This window comes from Nyctereutes procyonoides, unplaced genomic scaffold (genome assembly GCF_905146905.1).
Source record: "Nyctereutes procyonoides isolate TBG_1078 unplaced genomic scaffold, NYPRO_anot_genome, whole genome shotgun sequence".
NCBI lineage: Eukaryota > Metazoa > Chordata > Mammalia > Carnivora > Canidae > Nyctereutes > Nyctereutes procyonoides.
In genome coordinates, this window is record NW_026575126.1 from 5646836 (window position 1) to 5670288 (window position 23453).

General features: G+C 37.4%; 1 protein-coding gene across 1 annotated transcript in view; it reads left to right on the forward strand.

Annotated features, from left to right (window-relative positions):
• The window catches only part of TNNI3K (TNNI3 interacting kinase), a 289215-nt gene that overhangs the window by 87759 nt on the left and 178003 nt on the right, over positions 1-23453 (forward strand). The window contains 5 exon segments of the mRNA XM_055341198.1: positions 3982-4120; positions 9961-10105; positions 10192-10296; positions 13771-13865; positions 14485-14634. Of these exon segments, the coding sequence (XP_055197173.1) occupies positions 3982-4120; positions 9961-10105; positions 10192-10296; positions 13771-13865; positions 14485-14634 (634 nt within the window).

The following is a 23453-nucleotide window of genomic DNA, read 5'->3' on the forward strand; positions in this document are numbered from 1 at the left end:
GGAAATAAAAGCTGCCAACAACCTTGATTTTAGATTTCTGACCTCCAGAACTTGAAGAGAATAGTCTGTGCGGTTTTAATCCAATAATCTTGTGGAAATTTGCAACCGTGGGAAACTAATATATGGACTAACCCAGATAATTAAAAAAAAAAATTATACGTGTTTTAAATATAATTTGCTTTGAATAAATAATTATATAACGGGTCGTTATTTATAAAATTTGACCTTCTGTAATAAGGTAATAATATACAGAGAATGTTTTAAAATCTACAGTGTGCCTTCACTCAATGAATAGTTTCATTTGACCTTCACGACAACCTGAGGAACTTGCCAAGAATTACCATATAAGCGATCTCATACTGTATCCACTTTGTGTGGATTTTTTTTTCCTTTTTTGTAATTTTGCCACAATCTGAAAATTAACTGTTGTCTGGCCTCTTGTTGTATGATCTACACGAGCTCTCTCAGGTCAGGTAACATGCCAGAGTCTCACAGCTGGTGAGAGGAGCCGAAGTATGTATCCAGGTCTGTCAAATCCCAAAGCCCAAGTTCTTCTGTTGTACCTCAGAGCCTCTTCTTCTATCAGAGACACAAATTAGAAAGTCCAGGAAATGTGCCTAAGTGGTGGGGCTCCATTATTCAAGGCCAGGGGCTCTCACTCCAAAGTCCATTGACTTTTTAAATTTGTAACAACTTTATTATTGAGATTTACCTCGTCAATGTAAATCGTACAACTCAGTGGTTTTTAGTATATTCGGAGTTTTGCAAACATCACCACAATTAATGGAAGGAAGTCATTACCCCCAAGAGTAACCCCGCATACATTAGCACTTCCGACTTCTCTCCAAACCTCTCCCTTCCAGCCTGAGGAGAATACTAATATACTTTCTGTTTCTACAGATTCACCTGTTCTGGAGACTCCCTACAAATGGAGTCATACAACATATGGTTTTTTGTGACTGATTCCTTCCACTTAGCACAGGGTTTTTAAGATTCATCAACTCTATAGCATGTATCTGCACCTCCTTGCCTCTTAGTGTGGAATACCACTTTGTTGTATGGATATGTTGGATTTTTTTATTCATTCATCAGTTAGTGGACGCTGGATTTTTATCCCCCCACTCTTTGGCTATTATGAATAATGCTGCTTAGAATATTCACTTTTTACACATTTCTTCTCCAAATGTGTGAGAAATATCAGAAAGGGAGACAGAACATAAAGACTTCTAACTCTGGGAAATGAACTAGGGGTGGTGGAGGGGGATGAGGGAGGGGGGTGGGGGCGAATGGGTGACGGGCACTGAGGGGTACACTTGACTGGATGAGCACTGGGTGTTATTCTGTATGTTGGTAAATTGAACACCAATAAAAATTAATTTATAAAATTAAAAAAAAAGAATATTCACTTTTTAAAAAAATTCAAGTATAGTGAACATACAGTGTTATATTACCTTCAGGTGTATAATGATTCAACAATTCTATACATTACTCACTGCTCATCAAGAGAAGTGTACTCTTAATCCTCTTATCTATTCCACTGATTCCCCACTTCCATTTCATGTACAAGTTTTGACGTAGACATCTGTTTGCATTTCTCTTGGGTACATCTCAGGGTGGAATTGGTGGTTCATGCGGTAACACTACGTTTAACATCTTATGGAATTGTCAAACTTTTCCAAAGAGGTAGATGCCTAATGAGTTAAAAGCCACATTGTCTATAGAAAAGAAAGCCTATATGACATACCTTCCAGGACGCAGTAAGTCTATTGATTTTTAACCTTAAAGTATTGAAAGATAAAATTTTTATTTGCTACTTTCAAACATTGCCATTGAGCTAGCCTTAAGAAGCTAAATGGAACCAAATAAAACAGAAGTACACATGTAATTGGGTAATCAAAGCTTAACTGTTCTTTTGACATCCCATTTTCACTCTCCCTTACTTTATATCTCTAGATCTCTAGGCTTACTCAATCATGGAGTAAAAATACACCTTTTTGCCTTTGCAGAGGTCAGACCACTGTACTGCCTGAGGATTCCAAGTTAAAAATCAAACTTACTTGTGTCTCTGTGCTCTTCTAGTCATTGTGCCTTTATTTCTTTGCTATCTGGCATATGCTTGGACACTCTCAGACCCGTGAAGCGTGACCTATAGCTAGGAAAGATTTCTCATTTCATTTGATGTGCTGCTCAGAGTGCACTGGAGTGTACTGGAGAGCTAGGCACTGAAAATGCTTCAGAAAGTACAGAGTCTAAAAGCCCAGATGATGAAAAAAATTCCATACTTTTCTGACTTTAGGCAGAGGCAGGATGTACACAATGCATGTTATTTGTAGAGTCATCCTCTTTGGTGATTAACCTCCTCACCCACAGAAACATAAAGAGCTTCTATGCAAGTTGGGTGGATAGCTAAATTTGTTTACTTTCCCTGAATATATAGTCACAGTCTTATAAAATTATGCTAAAATGTGGATGGCCTTTTTATGATAAGGGACTCACTTTCTGCGTGCGAAGACAGCAGATAAGTAATTTATGGATGCTATTGTCATTTGCTAAAATATGCTGACAGGAGAATGGTACATTCGATATATAAATGTGCCTAATGTTCCATGTTCTTTGCCATTTGTTTATTTACTTATTTTTAAGTGGAAGAGTAGATGTTTTGGACCAAGAGCAATATTTCCTAGCTATACAATAATAGTGCTTAATAGACAATCGATTTCAAAGATAGTTTAAAGCTGTCCATTTTAAAATCACATAATCAGAATTTATGGAGTCTTTGTAAGTGGAAATATCTGCTTAGGAACACACAGTTCTTGAGACTGACTTTTACTGCTCCAATTTCTTCTGAATTAAGTATTGGTCTGCCCATTAGCCAACAAATGGATAAAATACACATGTTCCACATGGTGCTACCACTTCTGCTAACATTTATTGAGTGGCAGGCACTTTTCTAAGTGCTTTACATGTGATAACTTATTTAATCCTGTAGCAACTCTATGAAGTGGAACGATTGTGATTCTCATCTTAATAATGAAGAAACTGAAGTTTCAAAAGGTCAAATAATTTATTAAAGGTGGTAAAGCCTAACTTCAGAACCCTTGTTCTTTACTCACTACACTCAATAGGAAGTTTCCCCCACATGCCACACTACTAATTTTTTTTTTTTTGCCTAGAATTTCTATCAAATACGTACCATATTCTTGAGAGGTTTCTGCCCAAGACACGTTTATTTGCTGCCGTGTAGAAAGTCAAACTATTTTTAGCATTTGAATTCACTTTTATGCTAACACCTCAGTGGTCAGGTGAGTTGAGATTTCCACCCTTAACTGTTACTTTAATGGCATAGATTCCTTCTAACTTACCTCTTGGGATCATTGTAATGACTTCTGAAATGCCCAGAGGAGACAATGTCAGAGTTAGAGAAATTACTTGGAATGTTCACAACTGGGTAGGTAAATAACTTAAAGAAATCCTATAAATTACCCGAAACAATCCCTGGAAGACTCCTAAGTTGTTTAATACTTCATTCTCTCTCTCCCTTTGGACGTGGATCTCAGCTAATTAAGGAAAATGCTGACAGCTAGTGCAGCTATCAGCATTTACTCACAAATCCAAAAAAAACCCAGAACTCTAGTAGCGAGATGATCACCAGTGACCTATGCATGGTGTTGCCGTGAAAATCGAGCATCAAATAAACACTGCTGGCTCTGGCCAGAAGACGACTTTGGAAAGGACGTTAGGGAGGATTATTTATGTACAATGAAGAACCAACCCTGAAATTGCTCTAGTTTTAGAATTCTTGTTAGGTGATATAATAATAAATTCCTTACTGTTTAGGCCAATCAAGTTAGGATTTTCTGTTATTTTCAGGTAAAAATAATTTAAGAGGAGGCTTTAATTATATGTCTTCTTCCATACTTTTGAAAGCTTTGCATTATTGTTTGACTTTTGATACTAATTTCAAATGAATGGATTCTTTAGGTAACCCGCCTTCTTTTGAAATTTGGTGCTGATGTAAATGTAAGCGGTGAGGTTGGAGATAGGCCTCTCCACCTAGCATCTGCAAAAGGATTCTTTAATATTGCAAAACTCTTGATGGAAGACGGCAGCAAAGCAGATGGTAAGATTATATGTTTAGAAGGCATTTGCTATTTTTTACTTTATCTGTATTTTTTTACTTGCACTTAGCTTATTTATTAGAGAAAAAAATTTGAGGCTGCTTAATTACATATGCAAATTTGTTCCACAAACCATAATTTATTATTTTTAATGTAATAATTAAATCTATATGTTAATCTTTTTGTATACATTTTCATTCAACTCCTAATATATTAGATGCTTCAATAAAACTAAAGAGTTTTCCTGGATAAATTATTCTCATTTTGTTATTTTTCACTAATCTTTTTTTTTTAATTGAGGTAAAATTTGCATATAGTAAAATTCTCAGAATTAAGTAAATGTTGACCTCAGTGAATATTTACTCTCCATGCAAAATGACCCAGATCAAGATGTAAAATATATTCATAGGGAAAGTAGAACTCTTCTCAGTAAATAGCTTTAACCACAAAAGGTAATTAATACTCTGGCTCCTATTGCCATAGGTTTAGTTTTTCTGTTCTTGAACTTCCTACAATTTGGGACTGCCTTCTTTTGATTGACAGTATGATTTTAACTTCTATACATGTTGTTGCATGGATCGTAGTTTGCTCTTTTTTATTGCTGAAGTTGTATGAATATTCCACAATTTGCTTATCCATCGTCCTCCTCAGGGATGCTTGAATGTTTCTAGAGTTTGGCTTTTATGAATGTAGATGCCAGAAACATTCTTATTCAATTCTTTTTTTGTGAACATGTATATTTATCTCCCTTGGGTTATATATATATACGTGTGTGTGTGTGTGTGTGTGTGTGTGTGGAATTGCTATGTATGCATATGTTTAACTTTTTAGGAAATCAGAAACAGTTTCCCTAAGTGTACAGTTTAAACCCCACAACAATATATGAGAGTGTCAGTGGCTGCCCGTATCCTCCTCAATATTTGATATTACTCTTATTTTTAGTGGAAACAGCATTATGGTATGATCAGGCTAGAAGAAATAAGCTTTAGAACATACAGAACGTTTTAGGTTATGGTTAAGGGATAGAATTTCCCACAACTCTTAATTTTCTTAATTATAAGATGAGTTTTAGAAAATTGATTAAAAGTAGAGTGTCGAGGGCAGCCCGGGTGGCTCAATGGTTTAGCTCCGCCTTCAGCCCAGAGTGTGATCCTGGAGTCCCAGGATCAAGTCCCATGTCTGGCTCCCTGCATGGAGCCTGCTTCTGCCTCTGCCTGTGTCTCTGTCTCTACCTCTCTCTCTCCCTGTGTCTCTCATGAGTAAATAAATAAAATCTTAAAAAAAAAAAAAAGTAAAGTGTTGTAAAAAGTTCTTTTTCTTTTTCTCTTCCTTACAAACTTTATTTTTTGACACAAATTCACTCAGAGTTACATCTTGTCATTAAATTCTCTCAGGCATATCCAACATTCTTCCATTGACCCCCAAGAGACCTAATTAAAAGCCCAGCTGTAAGAGCTGCTAGCCTTTGCAGCAGAAACCATGCACATTTACAAAAGGACAAGGTTGTCAGAGCTCTCGAACTGCCAGTGCCTTGGTCCAAAATTGAGATCAATATTCAGTTAATAAAGCTAATCAATGTTTTTACCCGCACATAAGGAAAACATAAAGGCTTCCAGAGAGAAGTATGGGAAGAGGCTAGGGCCGTTCCCAGTTTCTCTGCTGGAAAGAGGGCCATTTTATTTTGTGAAGTTTGAGAAACATAGCTGGTGTCATTTTCTATCAGCCAGGATGCAATAACTGAGGGATTTTTCTATAGGATTATCATAAATAACCTGTGTTGTCCGGATGCAGCAATGCTGTTCCTTAGACCTTTTTTAAGCATTCTCTTTGATTCTGTTGGTTTAGCATAGGCGGAGGTACACCTGTATGAACCTGTCTCACTCCTCCAAAGGGTCAGAAACAGCTCACTTTTTGCTTTTATTATCGATGCCAACCTCAGCTTTTTATTCCTGTGTGCAACTCCAAAGCTCAGTGGTGTCAAAATGAGTATCATTGATCAGCACGTCTCCGGGATCAAAGTTCTCTTCTACAAAAGGCATTGAAATGTATATTGCACCCATATTCCCCCTACATGCCAGCATCATATGATATAAATTTTGGCACTTTCTGATTCACACAAGCACTATATGCTTCCTACTCAATCATTTAAAGTATCAAGAGACAACATGACCCAGATTTTTATGTATTTTAATTTCCTTCTAATACACATTTGATATTTAAGTCCCTTTTGTACTTTAACTAGTCACAAAAAATAAACTAGAAGGTCTGTGGTGCTACTGGACACTGCACTGGTTTTAGTGTCAGCTGGTTCATTTATTCCAAAGTGTAGCTAAGCCTCCAGATAATTTATTTTAGATCTGGCCCTTGGCTGTGGTAAGTGGACATAAGAGCAAGAGTAAATTAATGACCCCAAAAGGGGCACGTTTCAAAATCTGGTATTTACAGTATGTTTCCATGGCAACAGAATGTCACAAATGAAAATAAATTCAGCTTACAAAATTAGCCAAAATGTAATTCTGAAAGCAACCTCTTCAGTTGGGCATGTTTGGGAGGCTGACCTATTCAGTCACATATGTTTCAAGTCTCTAGTCTTCTTTGTACCACTTAAGAAAATGAAAAAGGAGAAATGTAATACTTATTGAATGAGATTGAAAAGGTCAAAATATTACTGGACTCCATAAGAAGAAAGTAGTGATCGAGCCTTCACAACATATCATTTTAATAAGTTAAAAATGGAAAAATTTAAACCCGGAATTTATTAATTTTTTGTCATCTATTAAATGCCACAGTTCCTTTCACATGGAACTGGATATTATATAGAGTCACAAAAAATTTCTAAGGCTTGGCCAGTAAAAGGAAGGATTTTATTTCTAAAACTATATCTCGTCAGAGCTATTACACAGATTTGTTATTGAACGTGTATTTAAGACCCACTTGGGAGTTGTTTTAGAGAGCTAATGGGAAGTGCTTGCATTGCTGGATTACTATGGAAATTTTTACTTTATCTTTAAGATCAATAAGCAGAGATAAGCAAGAAAGAGTATCCATCCACCCACCCAGTCTCCCAATCTTTCTTTCAAAATACATTACTGAACACATGCACTCTTCAAAGTAGAGGACTAGACACTAAATACTTTCCTAATAATGATTTACATCAATTTCTTTGCTTGAAATTCTTTGTTTAACTCTCAATAAAATGTGAAATTAGAGCAAATAGAATACCATTCATGCATTCAGTTTCCCTCACGTAAGATATAATAATATACACCTTTTTTTTTTTTGTCACCACAAACTGATCCAAGACAAAGCTAGGTAGATCACAATGGCTGAAGCAGAAACATAGACGTGTATCTATAAACCCTGTGTCTGATCCAGATCTCTCCTGGCTTGACCCTTCAGTTGGTATTTATATCTTCTTTGCTGAAAAGAACATCTAGGCCACTGCACATAATTCACCAAGTAGTTAATCTACTTTGAAGTTTACTGACTCAACTAGAGAAGAATAATGTTGGGTGGGGTTGGGGATGGCCAAAGGCAAACTATGAATTAATGGAAGATTGTGCCGTATGCTGCTTTACAATGTCCCCTCTGGACCTCAGGGCCTCTTATGTGACCTCCAGTAGCCCTGGACTCCCTACCGTTCTAAAGCATTGACTTATGGTATTGACTTTCCTTGGCTTCCAACAGAATGTAAACAAAGGAGAGGTATCATAAAAAGAAAGATAATCAAAATAACCAGGGACATTCTTCTGAAGTAAGGATGTCCTTCTGAGCCACTCATTAATAAAAAAAGATTCAAAGATTTATTTTTCAATAACGGCCTTGGGAGGAGAAGTTCAGTGACTTTGTTAAAGATTTCCCTTTGGCTTAAGATCTTGCAGGACAATAACATAAGAATCATTGTCTACAAATATAGCAGCCACAGACCTGTGTTCATTAAATTTTAAATGATGATTGTAACAACAGTAGTAATAAGCTACCTGCACACTTTAAAAATTATTATCTTCCCTTCTTCTTCCTATCTATCCTTTATTTTTTTCTTCAATCCTTTTGTTTCTACAGATAATTTTTATTATAGATGCATAAAAGAATGATAATACATGGGTTTGCTAAAGACTGTATTTTCTATTTTGAATAAAACACCTTGTACAGATTAACAAAATAATCAAATACAATAAATGGTTATAGAGCAGATGATTCAGTTATTTTAGTTTTAAAAGTTGTGCTGAAGCGGATCCAGAATTTAGCTGGTGCTCAGTTATTATTTCTTCAGGCCTGAAATTATTGAATATTCAACTAGATTTCAGGTTATTTAAGGCTATAGATTCTATCTATTGGTAGCATATTGGCCTTAGCACTTAGCAGATTTCTAGGAGGGAAATTTATGAAAAAGGAGAATACATACTTTCATTGAAGGTCTAATATGTGGCAGGCATCATGCTAGATACTTTCTGGTAATGATCTTCTTTAATCTTTTCAGCATCCCTGCAACAATACTACTATTATATCCATCGTTATTGATAATAAATCAGTATCTCCAATACTCAGCACAGTGCTTGGCGCGCAGTGATCCTTTTATACTTGTTTGAGGAATGAGTATGTATCAATCAAGAGTTCTTATTTGCAAGCGTTGGAAAGTAACTCTTGCTAATTTAAGCATAAAAGGGATATATTAAAGAATATCAGAGCACAGAATCTTCCCCGGGACGGGTTAGAGGGCCATGTTTCGAACTGTCACAGTGAGGAACAGCATCCACAACCACAGCCCAAGAGTAGTCATTTGAAGACACGTTGCCACTGCTAGGTAGCTTGTGCTTCTGGCACCGACAGTGTAGGGCACTGAGTCCGACTGGAGTCACTACCACCGGAAACTGGGTGGAACTACTCTACTGTTGCTACATTGCCAAGATAGATCAGGTTCTGCTTTTTTTGAGTCATCAGCTCTCATGTCAGAGTCTGACATAGTGTGTTGATTGGAGCAGCCCATAGATAAGTGTCCAAACCAGGGCACTGCTGAGAGTGAAAGGGCCACTATTAAAAACTATGCTAGGATAGAGCCTAAACCAGGACATATGGCCACTCTCTGCTAATCCTGTGCCCTCCCTGCAAAGGAGGCTTGGAAAACATATTTTTAGCTCCTATAATTAAACATGGTCTTGGCCTCTAGTCAGGGAATTTTCCAAATGTCCAAAGGGTGATGAGGTCGGCTGGGCCAAAGAGAGGACAGATGCTCACTACTGAGTGAACAACTGGATTTCAAGAACTGTCTAAGGAAATATAATGAATGAGGTCGGCCTCACTCCAATGCCTGTCTTTGCGTTACACCACACTGTGTGTATGATAGTATGATAATTCTCAGTTAAGGGTACATGAGACCTTCCTACAGAGTGTTGTAAACACACACAGTGCTAGGCCCCACCCTAACCTATTGAACCAAAATCTCTGGCAATGGTGCTTTAGCCAAGATTTTGGTAAAATCTTTAGCATCTTACAAAAAGGGGGAAAAAATCAATTTGGAAGGAGATACTTGTGGAAATAAGACCATGAGGATCTTTTGGATGCTTATTAGTTCCCTGAACTATTCCATTGTGCAAGGTAGATTTGATGAGATGCATTCCATAGAATTTATGGAAGCTAGAAGAAAGCCTGTTTAATGTGGTAATGGGCAATAGAACAGAATTATAACTTTTTAAATTGGTTGCACTTAATTTCCTTTATTATTATCATTAATTGGCAATTTCCAGGAGTCTCTCAGGCACTTAGGAAAGTTCCTGACACCACACATGAGAAGGCTGAGACGCAGAAGATTCCAGATAACATACTTTTCCTTTCTTGATGACAGTGAATGCTCAGGACAATGAAGACCACGTTCCCCTCCATTTCTGCTCCCGCTTTGGACACCATGACATAGTGAAGTACCTGCTCCAGAGCGATAGTGAAGTTCAGCCACATGTTGTTAATATCTACGGAGATACCCCCTTGCACCTGTGAGTAGTACGTAGCATTCCATGTGTCCTCCAGCTATGCTCCATGCACCTTCTTACTATCATCAAAATGTTTTCTTGAACTCTAGGGCATGCTACAATGGCAAATTTGAAGTCGCCAAGGAAATCATCCAAATATCAGGAATAGAAAGTATGACTAAAGAAAACATCTTCAGTGAAACGGCTTTTCACAGGTAAAAGAATGTTTACATTGGACAGCCACTAAGGGTGGCCGACACCCTTCGGCACCTGCAGTTGTCTACCTACAGCAAGCGCGGATAGCGGCAGATGTTGCGATCAGAGAGCAAGAGCAGAGGGTGGGCAGAGGACAAGGAGCCCACGCTAGACACACAGAAGAAAAGGTAGAGGCAGATGCTGCAGTCAGTACAACAGATGGGGCCGGAGCCAGATGCTGCATTCCTGGCAGCGGCCACAAAGACAGGGGCTGATGTTGCCAAGGCAACAGGCATATCAACATCTGTAAGCATATTGCTTCTATTCCACTTCACTCTGCAGAAAGCTGCCAAAAGGGGCAGGGCCCATAATCCTCCTCCGACAAGAATCTCATTACCAGAATTCATCAGCATCAAACGTGACACTTTTTTTCCTCACCACTTAAACCTTATGTGCAAATGTATCTCCCTATCTGAGACACCCATCTGTCAGCCTGCAAAAGCCCAGTCAGGGTGGCCGCGCTGGTACCTAAGAAGGCATTAACTCCTTTCTAGGAATGCATGAGAGTCCTTTACCGTGTGCTCTAGAAGAGGAGGGGAAAGGTGGCTAAAAATTCAGAGCCATGGCTCCCCAAAATATCCCAAAGAAAGGCAAATGTTTTATAAAATTTGAAACCCTCGTATTTAAGGATGAGTTACTCTTTTGTTATAGAAATAAAAACACAGTACTTTCCACTTACTCAGCCTCGAGTATAAGATCATTTACCTACACACTACAGGTTTCTTGGCTGGTTTCCCAACCTCTACAAAATGTATCTGAGACTAATATGTAATTTACATAGTATTTGTGTTTCACTGGTGATTGATAGAAATGGGGAGACTTTTTTTTTTCCATACTGAATTAGTATTGAGCTTGAGCTTCCTGATAAGGCATCAATCTGTCCGATATTGCTTGGATGCCCAGATTTTTCCTATCAAACCAAGAGATCAGCCAAAAGGGAGTTGAAGGAAGCTACCATTTGTGGATTAGTGAATATATGCTAGATGATTTGCATCCATCATCCCATTTAATCCTTATAACCATTTTACGAATGAAGTAGGATTTATTATTCCTCTTTTACAGATGAGAAAATTGAGGCTCAGAGAACCTATATGACTCGGCAAAGAGTCTTAGGACTAGAAAGCCATGGATTAAATGCCTAGATTCCAAATTCTGTGCTTTTTATATATCATTATGTTCCAGTACTAAAATATTTCATCTGTGTTCTACACGTGCTGTAACAGAACAGATGTAAGAACTCTTTAGATCATACTTTCAGTCAAAATGGATCAGTGGAATTTCTCCCCGAAGGGATAATTGGCAGAACCGATATGTATGGTTGCTGGTGCCCTCGTTCCCCATTAGGTCATGCTTGTTAAGGCTGATACCTCAGGCTAGTTTTCAAGTCATTTTGCTACTCTATGTACATAAATTGGAGCCAACTATAATCAAAGGATGATTGTCACCTCCAAAAAAGCCTATGTGACAAGTTTAGTGAAGTGAGTTAAAAGTACGTATCCGATTGTTTTATTTTTTGTAAGCCTGTGGCCACTAGGAATAACATTATTTTTTTTGTAAATTTATTTTTTATAGGTGTTCAATTTGCCAACATATAGAATAACACCCAGTGCTCATCCCAATCAAGTGTCCCCCTCAGTGCCCGTCACCCAGTCACCCACACAGAATAACATTAATATTTTTTATATTAATATTTTTATTCATCTTAAGCATGTATTTATAAAAGGAACCCTCCTTTTACATAAGGAGTTCACTCTGGTTCTGAAATTTTTCTGTGTAAAAATCACAATGCCTTGCACTCAATAGGAAGCACTCAGTACATTTCGGTTATTGTTTTCACATGTATATACACATGTACACACATATGTACACCTGTGTATGTATATATTCAGAACTCATCAATTCCCGTAAAAGGTTACTTCGAAAAGAATCAATGAGGCAGTTCAGATAATGGAACATTATGAGTGTGGTTTTATGGGTCCTACTTCCAACGCAAATAATTAATGGTGATATGATCTATTGCACTGAGTGGTGGCTTTCTATTCACTCAATTATTCAAGAATGACTTATTAAGGATCTGCCTTGTGTTGGCACTGGTAGGAACATTAAGATGACTCCACTCCTTCCCTCCTTAAAGGAGCTCTGTTGTAAGGTCTCAAGGTAATCAGAGGTGTACCTATTACCATAACACAGTAGGATAAGTGTCGTGTAAGACTGAACTGACAAGGAAAGGGTAGAGATATCAACAAACTCAGTCTCTGGTTTATAAGACGTCATAGATGGGCCAGCAGTTCAGGTGGGTGAATAATGTATTTCTTTAAGGAAAATAATGACATTTCATGGAAGAAAAAGTATTGGGCAAGGTCATCCCAGGAAGTGGAAATACTAAGGCCTAGTAAACTGCCTCTCCTAGAACGAAATTTGGAAAGAAAAACACACTTTTTTTCTGTGTGGCTTTACAACATTCAATATTTCACTTCTGAAATAGATGACACCAGTCATGTGTGTTTTTCCCGCACCAAACAATTCTCCAAATTTCCGCAGACACCAAGCATACGTCCTACAATTCAATTCTGTTCCGATACCATCTACCTGGAGTTAGTGTTAGATCCCACAGGCTAAGGGCTCAGTCTCACGAGACCGCCCCCTGCCACTCCCAGATGCCAGTCAAAGTCCGGCTTGTCACCTAAGTCTCTCCGGACCCTTCTGGGTTCCCCATTCAGTTGTCTTGGAGAATACCTAGGTCCTATAGTTAAAACTGCATGAAACTCTTACAATATTTTTCCTTCTTTTATGAAAAAGAATATCATAGGACATATTTAATAATAAGGTTTGAGAAATTTTATATGACTTCTTATCTTGAAAGATTTGTGAATCTCAGGATTTTATTGCTGTATGTGCTTTTTTTTTTCTTTATCACTTCCTTCTCCTCTCTCATTTCCTCCTTCTCCCTTCTTTGCCTCTTTAGCACTCTTGTACACACACTAACATCTGGAATAGACTGGGTGAATCAGAGCTATATTCATTTTTTAGGGTTGACATAACAAAATACAACAGACTGAGTTGCTCTAATGCCAGAAATTTATTTTCTCACAGTTCCGGAGGCTGGAAGTCCAAGATTTTGAGGTCAGCAGATTTGGTTTCCTCTGAAGCCTCTCTCCTGGGCTTGTAGATAGCCACATTTTCCTTGTGTCTTTACATGATTGTCCTTCTGTTCATGTCATCTGTGTACTAAAGTTCTGTTTTTATAAGGACAACAGTCATATTGGATTAGGGCCCACCCTAATGATTCCATTTTGACTTAAATAGCTCCTTAAATTGTATCCCTTTAAATATAGTCAAACTGTGAAGTTATAAAAGGGCTTCAACATATTAATTTGTGGGGCATACAATTTAGCTCATAACAGAAGTCTTTTCCTTATGTTGTATTTTTGCAGTGCTTGTACCTATGGTAAGAGCATTGACCTGGTTAAATTCCTTCTTGATCAAAACGTCATAAGTATCAACCACCAAGGAAGGGATGGGCACACAGGTAAGACTTTGGTGAAACATCACCAGTTTTTGATGCATATGAATGCTCAAGAACAGTGGTGTGATTAACAGGGAAGAGGAAAGAGGAAGTGGTCAGTCTGATGAGGAAGGGTCAACCCTGATGAGGAAGGATGTTTTGTCTGATGACATCATTTAGAATTCATGGTGCATAGTGATAATAAAAAAAAACTGGACTGACTTTTGGTCAGTTTCATTATCATGCAAAATTATCTATGGTTGACACATCTATTATGGCCCATCCAAGGAACAATTGACCACACTGCCTTGCCCTTGGTTTGCTGCTCAAGAAATACATTTATCTGGGGCCTTTGTTCTCGTATAAAGATGCTAATATTTGTTCTTGGTAATTTCAGTGGATGTAGAAATACCAGAAATTGTGCTAAACATAAGGCAATCTATCTAGAAGATCAAGTAAATAGGATACTTATTTTTCTTAAAGTAGGGTGTGCTTGCTCAATAATAGAATTAATTCTTTATCAAAAAAATCCATCTTTGCTTTATATCTCTGGCAACAATGCTGTGATGTGGTAATTACTGTCTTTTGAAAATCGGGGTTCAGTTTTCCTCTTTTCTTCTTTCATACTTTCATTCTATTATAGGATTGCACTCTGCTTGCTACCATGGTCACATTCGCCTGGTTCAATTCTTACTGGATAATGGAGCTGATATGAATCTGGTAGCTTGTGATCCTAGCAGGTCTAGTGGTGAAAAAGATGAGCAGACATGTTTGATGTGGGCTTATGAAAAAGGTATAGTCTTCATCATTGCATCTCTGTAGTGATACCATTGAACTTTGTGCATAGATTATGTCGATGCATTAATAATTCCTTTGCTTGTATTACTTGTACACTCCCATTTCCTCTATAGGTTACATTTGAGTCTTTGGGAACTTGATCAGAGTCCAATAGACCTTCACTAGGGAAGGAGACTCTGGGGCTACAGATGAGCTGAAGGCATTCTTGGTACTGGCACTTTGAAAAGTGAATGAGCTATAACAATCCTAGATATTGGAGAAATAAAATTATGATATGTAATAATAGTTACTTTCCTAGAGTCGACATAGAGCTAGACTTTGTCTCTTATGTAGGGGAGTTTTTACATGGATTCAAATTGTTTTAGTGAAATAATTACAAAGAAAGGGAACATTTGTTACATCTAAACTTACTGACAATGCCTGGACTAGGAAAAAGAGACCAATGATTAGTGCGTACCTATAAACTTAACTTGAGCTTGAAGTGATGAAACTTTGAGCTTTGATGTGAGAACACCTGGGTTTAAATCAAGCTGTATTCTTTGATCTTAGACAAGTCATCTATCCTTGCTGAAATTCAGTTTCTTTTCTTTTTCTTTTTTTTTAAATAACAATGATTTATTGTTTCTAATGGTTCTTTGAGTTGACTGGGTGGTTTCTTTGCCTGTTTTGCCTGGACTTGCTCATGAGCTACATTTAGCAAGAGGGGTGGCTGTGCTGGAACACCCAAAATGGCCTTAGATGTCTAACAGTTGGTGCTGGTTGTTGCCTGGGGTATCCCTCTTCTCCTTTCAACCAGTGTCTTTCAGCAAGTGAGATTGACTTTTCAAGTGACAGTCTTGGTATAGTGTTGGGAGAGAGAACAGAATTTGCAAAGCCTTTTAAGGCTTTGACTTCTAAGTCACTTAATGTCCCTGTTGCCACATTTTATTGGTCAAAGTAAGTCCAAAGGCCAGTCCAGATTCAAGGAGTAAGGAAGTAGATGTTTCTTCATCTAAAAAAAAAAAAAAAACAATGAGAATAATAGCAGTGCCAACTTCACAAGATTGTAAAGATTAAATGAGATAATATGTGCAAATTGATTACTACACTGGCTGGCACATAGGAAGCACTAATAATTGGTAGTTCAGTACTGATAACAGTGGTAATAGTAGTAGTTCAGAAATAGAGTTGATCAATAATGAGCTGTACATTGTAAGGGAAAGGAAACTAGAAACAATCAAAGATGAAATGGCATCTTCATCATTGTTTTAAGATATATTGGACCTCATGAGCAAGCTCGAGATATATGTGTAAGCTGCTATGGAGTTTAAGTGTTCAGGTGAAATGGAACAGTATACATTGTCATTGAAATCAGAGGGTTACAATGAAATACTGTTAAATATAAAATACTGCCTATTTTTTGCTGTCTTATTAGGATGTTGAAAGTACATAAAGAAGTGTTGGATTTAAACGCTCGAATCTTAGAAGTCCGTACTAAAAAATCACAGCTACTACACTGGAAGATTTCTCAGGCTACCAATTTGATCTAAAAGGTTTTCACCCTAAAGTAGGACACGAAATTCTATCAATTAAAAGAGAGATGGAATCTGATAGCTAGGAATGGGGAGTTGTAAGTACATAAAGAGAAAGAAAAATATAGATCCGAAGACTGCCAGTGAAAAAAATGATTATAGGAGTTACTTTAATAGAGACAAGTGAGCAGACATGGTAAAGTAAGGGATGAGCTAGATGTGACCCTGTTATGTTTTATGTTTTTTATTTCAGCATTGGGTAAACACACACATGCGCATACATACGTCTGCACGTTATAGCTCGTTGAATTTTCACAAACTGAACTCACATCCAACATCCAGAATCCAGATGAAGCAACTGAAGATGGCCAACACAAAAGCCCTATTTACATTCTCTTCCAATCATTCCACAGAGAGGGTCCCGCTGCCTCTATGGAGCATAGATTAGCTTTGCCTTTCTCTGCCTTTTAGACAAGTGGAATGTAATGGCATATACATTTTTGAGTCTGGCATCTTTTGACCAAAAATTTGAGAGATTCACTCATGTTATTTCAGGTCATTGTATGTTGTTCATTCTTGTTATAGAGTATAAAGTTTTGTTACTATATCACTATTCATTCTTCTGTTTAGGAGCATTTTGATAATTTTTAATTGGGGGCTATTAAGAATACTTTTGCTATTAGCATTCACATACATGACTTCTGATGAATATTTGGATGCATTTCTGTGGTACAAGGACCTTCTAATTTGTATAAAATAAATTCCAGGGTGGGTGGGTGGCTCAGTCAGTTAAGGGTCTGCCTTTGGCTCAGATCATGATCCCAGGGTCCTGGGATTGAGCCCCAGGTCAGACTCTCTGCTCAGTGAGGAATCTGCTTCTCCAGCTCCCTCGGCCCCTCCCTCCTGCTTGTGCATGTGCATGTGCATTCTCTCTCTCTCTCTTTCTCAAATAAAGAAATACAATATTTAAATAAATAAATAAATTCCAGGTAGTTCTGTATTTGAGTATCAGTTGAAAATCTTACATATTCTGAAGCCTCGGGAGGGCTTGCTAAGTTCTACTTACTCAACACATTGCATTTATTCAAGTGATTCTCAGACAGTGTCTCTCAAGAAACTTGAGTTTCAGGGAAAGCTGTTTACAAAGCATTAGTCTTCTGGAAGACAGCTCAGATATAGCTGCTATAGCTAACTCTTCACAGGGGTTGGCTTTGTTTGTTTTTAGTTGACTGAGAGTGATAGTTGAAAACTGGTTTTAGTTTTATTTTTTTGTGGAATTCCACACTTTAAGAAACAATGAATCATTGTGTAAGTTCCCAAGATTTCCTTGCAAATGACAACAACAAAAATTTTTTAGCTTAGAGGATTTACCCACTGGTCTCTGCAACATATGCTATACTTGTCACCCTTATGTGTTCGACTAATGTGCTAGGCATCAGTGTTGTATTTCGTTATTACTATGAATTTTAACAAATTGAATGTTAGTACTCAAGAGACAGATGGATCTTTTGCATATGTTCTAGAACAGAACGAGTCAAAACCCACAAAATGAAATTGTTGCTATTTTCTCTTGCTAGAAAAATGTTGTATTGTTTTCATATGTTCAGGGGAGATTGACATGGCCTCATTAAAATATCATCACTATACTATACTATTTAGTCTACTCTCTTAATAGAAATCTGGAAGTTTTTCTCAAATACTACCCGTCTCAAAGCTTCTAGGACAAATTTTTCAACTGACACAAATTTTTTTTTAGCTTACCTTCTGCTGTTCTGATACAGCACATTCAGTGCAGGGGTGCTTTAGAGTTTTGTAAGAGTTATCAACTTTCTTTTATTTATTTATTTATTTATTTATTTATTTATTTATTTATTTATTTATTTATTTATGAGAGAGAGAGAGAGGCAGAGACACAGGCAGAGGGAGAAGCAGGCTCCATGCTAGGAGCCCGATGCGGGACTCGATCCCAGGACCCCAGGATCGTGCCCTGGGCCAAAGACAGGTGCCAAACCGCTAAGCCACCCAGGGATCCCCCTCAACTTTCTTTTAGAAACTCAGAAGAGGGATCCCTGGGTGGCGCAGCCTTTTAGCGCCTGCCTTTGGCCCAGGGCGCGATCCTGGAGACCCGGGATCGAATCCCACGTTGGGCTCCCGGTACATGGAGCCTGCTTCTCCCTCTGCCTATGTCTCTGCCTCTCTCTCTCTCTGTCTCTCTCTCTCTCTCTCTGTGACTATCATAAATAAATAAAAAAAATTAAAAAAAAAGAAACTCAGAAGAGAGTTTGCTCACCATGGCTCCCTGCGGGATCAGATATGAAGAACAGTTTCCATTTACATAGCCCTTTTAACCTAAAGATATCAAAATCAATCTTGGAAATGATTTTCCTGGTGACCTTGATTCCACACAGAAGCCTACTGATTAAGTTTCAATATTTTTCTGTGAGGCTACTCAAAGCTCTGATTTTACAATATTTAGAGTGTTTCCCCTCCTCTAGTCAGCTACCGGCACCCCTCCCCGTTGTTGGCTACTCTTCCATCTGAGAGTAGCCATAGCTGTCTCACTCACTTGGATCTGTTATGCCCTTTCCCTAGGGTACAAAGGACTTGTATGAATCAATTTAAATTGGCCAGAAGAAATCGCCAGCAGCCTGCTTATGTTTAAATCCTCTGCCCTAATCACCAGTATGGAAAACTCATTGAAAAGACCTACACATAATCTTACATCCATTGCATTAAAGATGAAACTGCCGAATTGAAAAGATCTCAGCCAATTAGAATTGAATACATAGCTCAATAGTGTGTCTGGCAGTTAGATCTGAAAAGGCTGCTTTTGACAAAGAAAAGCACTTCTTTATGTCAGGCTGTTTAGGGTCAGAAAATAACCCAAACCAGAAACAAAGCTAAAAACTTCTTATTTTGCTTCAGTACTGACACCAGTTAAAGTAATTTACAGAGGCTCCTCTCCCAATATCTAATTACGCAGAATACAATATTTGTAAACATCAGAACGACTGTAATTCACAGTGACAGGGAGCTGCAGTTGGAGAATTAGTGAGTAAGTGAGCAAAAACAATAAAAATCAAGACTCCTGTACCATGATATATACTTTGTTCATTCCTTTTGACAAGTGTAGTATGGTGTGAATTATTTATAGTAAACGTACTATAGTGTATTCTCTAAAAGTAATAAAGTCTTACAGTTGTGAGTTTCTACAGTCTTCAGCCAGTAAAAAATAACTAAAAGATAAGAGTGGGGGAAGAGTTGAAGGAAGAAGAGATGGATTTGTTAATTTTTTTGATAAATCTCCATCAATGGATTGTAAATTCCCAAACTTCTTCTATATTAAATTCTTACCAATTTGGGTTTAGTTACTCAGTTTAGTGAAGCTTAATTTAATATGCTAGAGTGAATTAGGGGTGAAGGAGAAGAAATAAATGAAAGATTTAGATGGTATTTCAAAATCTATGTGCAATTTTGTGTGTACTGGTTATTTTCTACATGATTAGCTACCCTCTTTTAAAAATAAAACAAATAGAATAATACCAACTCTCATTAGAATGTTCAGAACTCATTTTTGTGGGGGGGGTAGCACAATTTACACACAGTAGATATTTCTGAAACATAACTATGTAAAAAGCCACAAACACACTTAATTCTACTACTGAAATCAATATTGCACTGTATGTTAATTAATTTAATGTTAATTTAAGTAAAAATTTGAAAATAAAAAAAACAAAAGCCACATACATTAAAATGGATAGTAGAAGAATTTACATTCATTACATGCCTATTACACATGCATATACATGTATTTATAATTAAATTATCAAGTTAATGCTTTAAATTGCTATTACCTTCCTATTACAGATTAATAAAAGTTTGAGACTTCAATCTGTCAATTCACAATTGCCCAAACCACACAGCTCTTAAGTGAAGAGCTGGTACCAAACAGATTTCTGTCTTATTCCTTATTTCTGTTCAAGCTCTCATCACTCACTTGAGAATCAAATCCAAGTCCAAATTCCATCCTTACTATTTAATGACTTCGGACAAGTCATTTAACCCCTCTAAGACTTCATCTTCAGATTTAAAAGAATAAATTAATAAACACTTTACAGTATTCTAAAGGTTCGGGCTAAGATCTAAATGTCTGGAACATAACAGAGCTCAGTAAAAATAATGATATCTGCTATTATTAGGTGCATAGCAAAGATTCAGTCAAGCTTCACATAAGTCCCAAATCGCAGTCTTTCCTAATTTAAAACATGTTTTAGTGTCCAGTAGGAAATATGACATATTGACTCTCTAATGAAGAGTTTATATCCCTGCCAAACACCACCAGACAAAACTGGAATAAGTAAAACCATGCGTTGTTATGCGGCACCTCGGGGGCTCAGTCAGTTAAGCATCTGACTCTCAGTTTTGGCTCAGGTCCTGGTCTCATGGGTCGTGGCATCAAGCCCTATGTTAGGCCCCGCTCAGTCATCTGCTTAGATATTCTCTCCCTCAGCCCCTTCCCCTAGTCTGTTTCTCTCTCACTCTCTCTTTCAAATAAATAAATCTTTAAAACCAACCAAACAAACAAAAAAAAATGCATTGCGTGTTTTATTTATTTTTCTTATTTATGAATCATGTAACATCATTTATTTTAAAACCTCAGAACTGAAGCAAAATTAAGGAGGTTTTAAAAATCACTGATCAGAATATTTTAAAAAGTAATTTAAAAACCATTATTTTATTTGTATAGTTCGATGCAAACATGTAAAACAATAAAATTTAGCACAGATTTGCAAGTATCTTTACTATAGTAGGGTTTCCCCTTCAGTCGTGGACAAGTGTCAGAATTTGTGGCCATGTTTTCAAACCACCATACCAACTGACACACTGTATCTTTGTACTTGGATATCTGAGGAGTATGTAAAACTCAACAAGCCCAGAATTGAACTTAATATCTTTTTTGTCCTCATCGATCAGTTTCTCCTGCCATATCTCTTACTCATTCTGTCATTTAATGGCGTTACCATCCACTTAGTCGCCGAGTTCAGAAATCTGGATTGATGCTTGGTGACTTTTTCTCCCTCAATCTCTCTTTCCCCACATCCACTCAATCAAAAAGTCTCATCATTTTACTTCACAGGTACATTTTAATCCATCCTTTCTTCTTTATTCTTACTGTCACTGTTTTAGTTCATAACCTTATCATCTTTCTCCTGATCCACTTTAAAAGCTTCATAACTACTTTTTTTTTATTGTCTTCAGCTTCTCTGATTCCATTTTCTCACTGTAGTCTTGAAGAAGTGTAAACAGGGCCATAGCATTTCCCAGCTTAAAATCTTTCACTGACACACTACTAACTATAGAAAAAGTTGCAATGTATTGTCATAGCATCATACCCTGTGCCTTCCTACCTCTCAAACCTCATGTCCAGTCACTCCTGTCACACGAGCGACCCCACACGCCACAATCATCATTACATCCACTGCATCATTAACATTCACCAGGGGTTCACTCTGTGCCAGGCATATTCTAAATACTTCATATGCATTAACTTATCATATGGGCACAATTATCCTGAGACAGTGTCTTATTCACATGACAGTAATACAAAGATACTCGTTCTTCCCCGGGTATACCATGTTATTCCATGTTTCCTAAGCCTTTTCTCATACAATCCTCTCTATCTCTACACGCCCCATTCTCCCTATCCCACTCCACTTTTTCAATTTCTGATTTCTACTGAGCTTTCAAAACTCCATTTACAGATCCTCTCTTCCTGAAAACCTTTGCTGACGTTCCAGGCTAGCATGCATGTCCTTTCCTTATGTTTTATTACACCGTCCGTGCATCTCTGTCTCTGTATTTAGCATTTCACATTGAAGCACCCCTCCTCTTACCAGATTATAAACTTTTTGAGAGCAAACATTTGAGCTATTAATTTTTCTCTTCCAAAAGGCTAATTCAATGACTGATTCCTAATAGATGCTCATATACGTTTGTTGGAGTAAATTAGAGAATGAGCAGATATCTTCGTCAGTTCCACGTCTCGCTCATTAAATGGCATCTAGTTCATCATAATATAGTAGACGTTCTCAAGAATACCACTCACCACTACTCTGGTGTCTCCATAGATATTTCTTTAAATATTGTGGATTTCTTATTAACTGCACAATTCTAATACTTAAATTTTAGTAGGCAGACGATTTTAAAGTATTTTTTTTTAAAAAAGCTCCCCTTTCTATGCATTAGAACCGTGAAATATTCCCTTCTGCTTCTAATGCTATTCTCCTCCCTTTTTGCTTAATCAACTCATATCCATCTTTCAAGTTCAGCTTAAAAGTCCCTTAAGGGACTCTTCCGTGACCCCTCTAGCCTACTGCAAAATAGCACTGTTATGCACATTCATAGCATCCTCTACCTTTTCCTTCCTAAGAACTTGGCTAAATAATATTTGAACATTTATAATTTTTTTTCTTTTATTCTAGAAATTATTCGTTATAAGATTAAGGGCATTTATATCTCAATATTATATCTCTCATACCTGGTTCTATTCATTCAGTCATTAAAAAAAAATACTGCAAACCTAATATATGACAGACCCTGTGCTAGGAACTGAGGTAAAACAGTGAGATAGACAATATTTACCCTGTTCTTTGGAAGTTTGTATTTCTAACAGAAGAGACAGGTCATGGGCAAGAAAACAAATAGAGACTATCAGAAAATAAGTCCTATGACTAAAATAGAAAGGAAATACAACACTGAGTAAAAAGCTTAAGGACACTGTTTTTTTTTTTAAGATTTTATTTATTTATTCATGAGAGACACACAGAGAGAGGCAGAGACATAGGCAGAGAGAGAAGCAGGCTCCATGTAGGGAGCCAGATGTGGGACTTGATCCCAGGACTCCAGGATCAGGCCCTGAGCTGAAGGCAGACACTCAACTGCTGAGCCGCCCCAGGCATCCCAGAGACACTATTTAAAAATCAAGAAGTCACGGAGGCTTCCCTGGGACGATATTACTTGAGCTGATCTCTAGTGGGTGCTCAATAAATATTTGTAGAAGGAAAGAGAAGGGAAAAGAAACGCCAAATGAGAAGGAGAGAAGAGAAGGAAAGAAGAATGCTAAATGAGTTGGTTTGCATAGAGTTCTTGTGGCAAAAGCATTCATGATGGGGATTCTTAAGGTGAAGGACTGGTGGCATTCTTGTTTGGGCCTGGTGATTTGGTGATTAATGGACAACAATATTGGGGAGAAAGGATGTGTGTGTACCCTTTCTTGTGAAAGCATCTTTCAGATTTAAGAGAT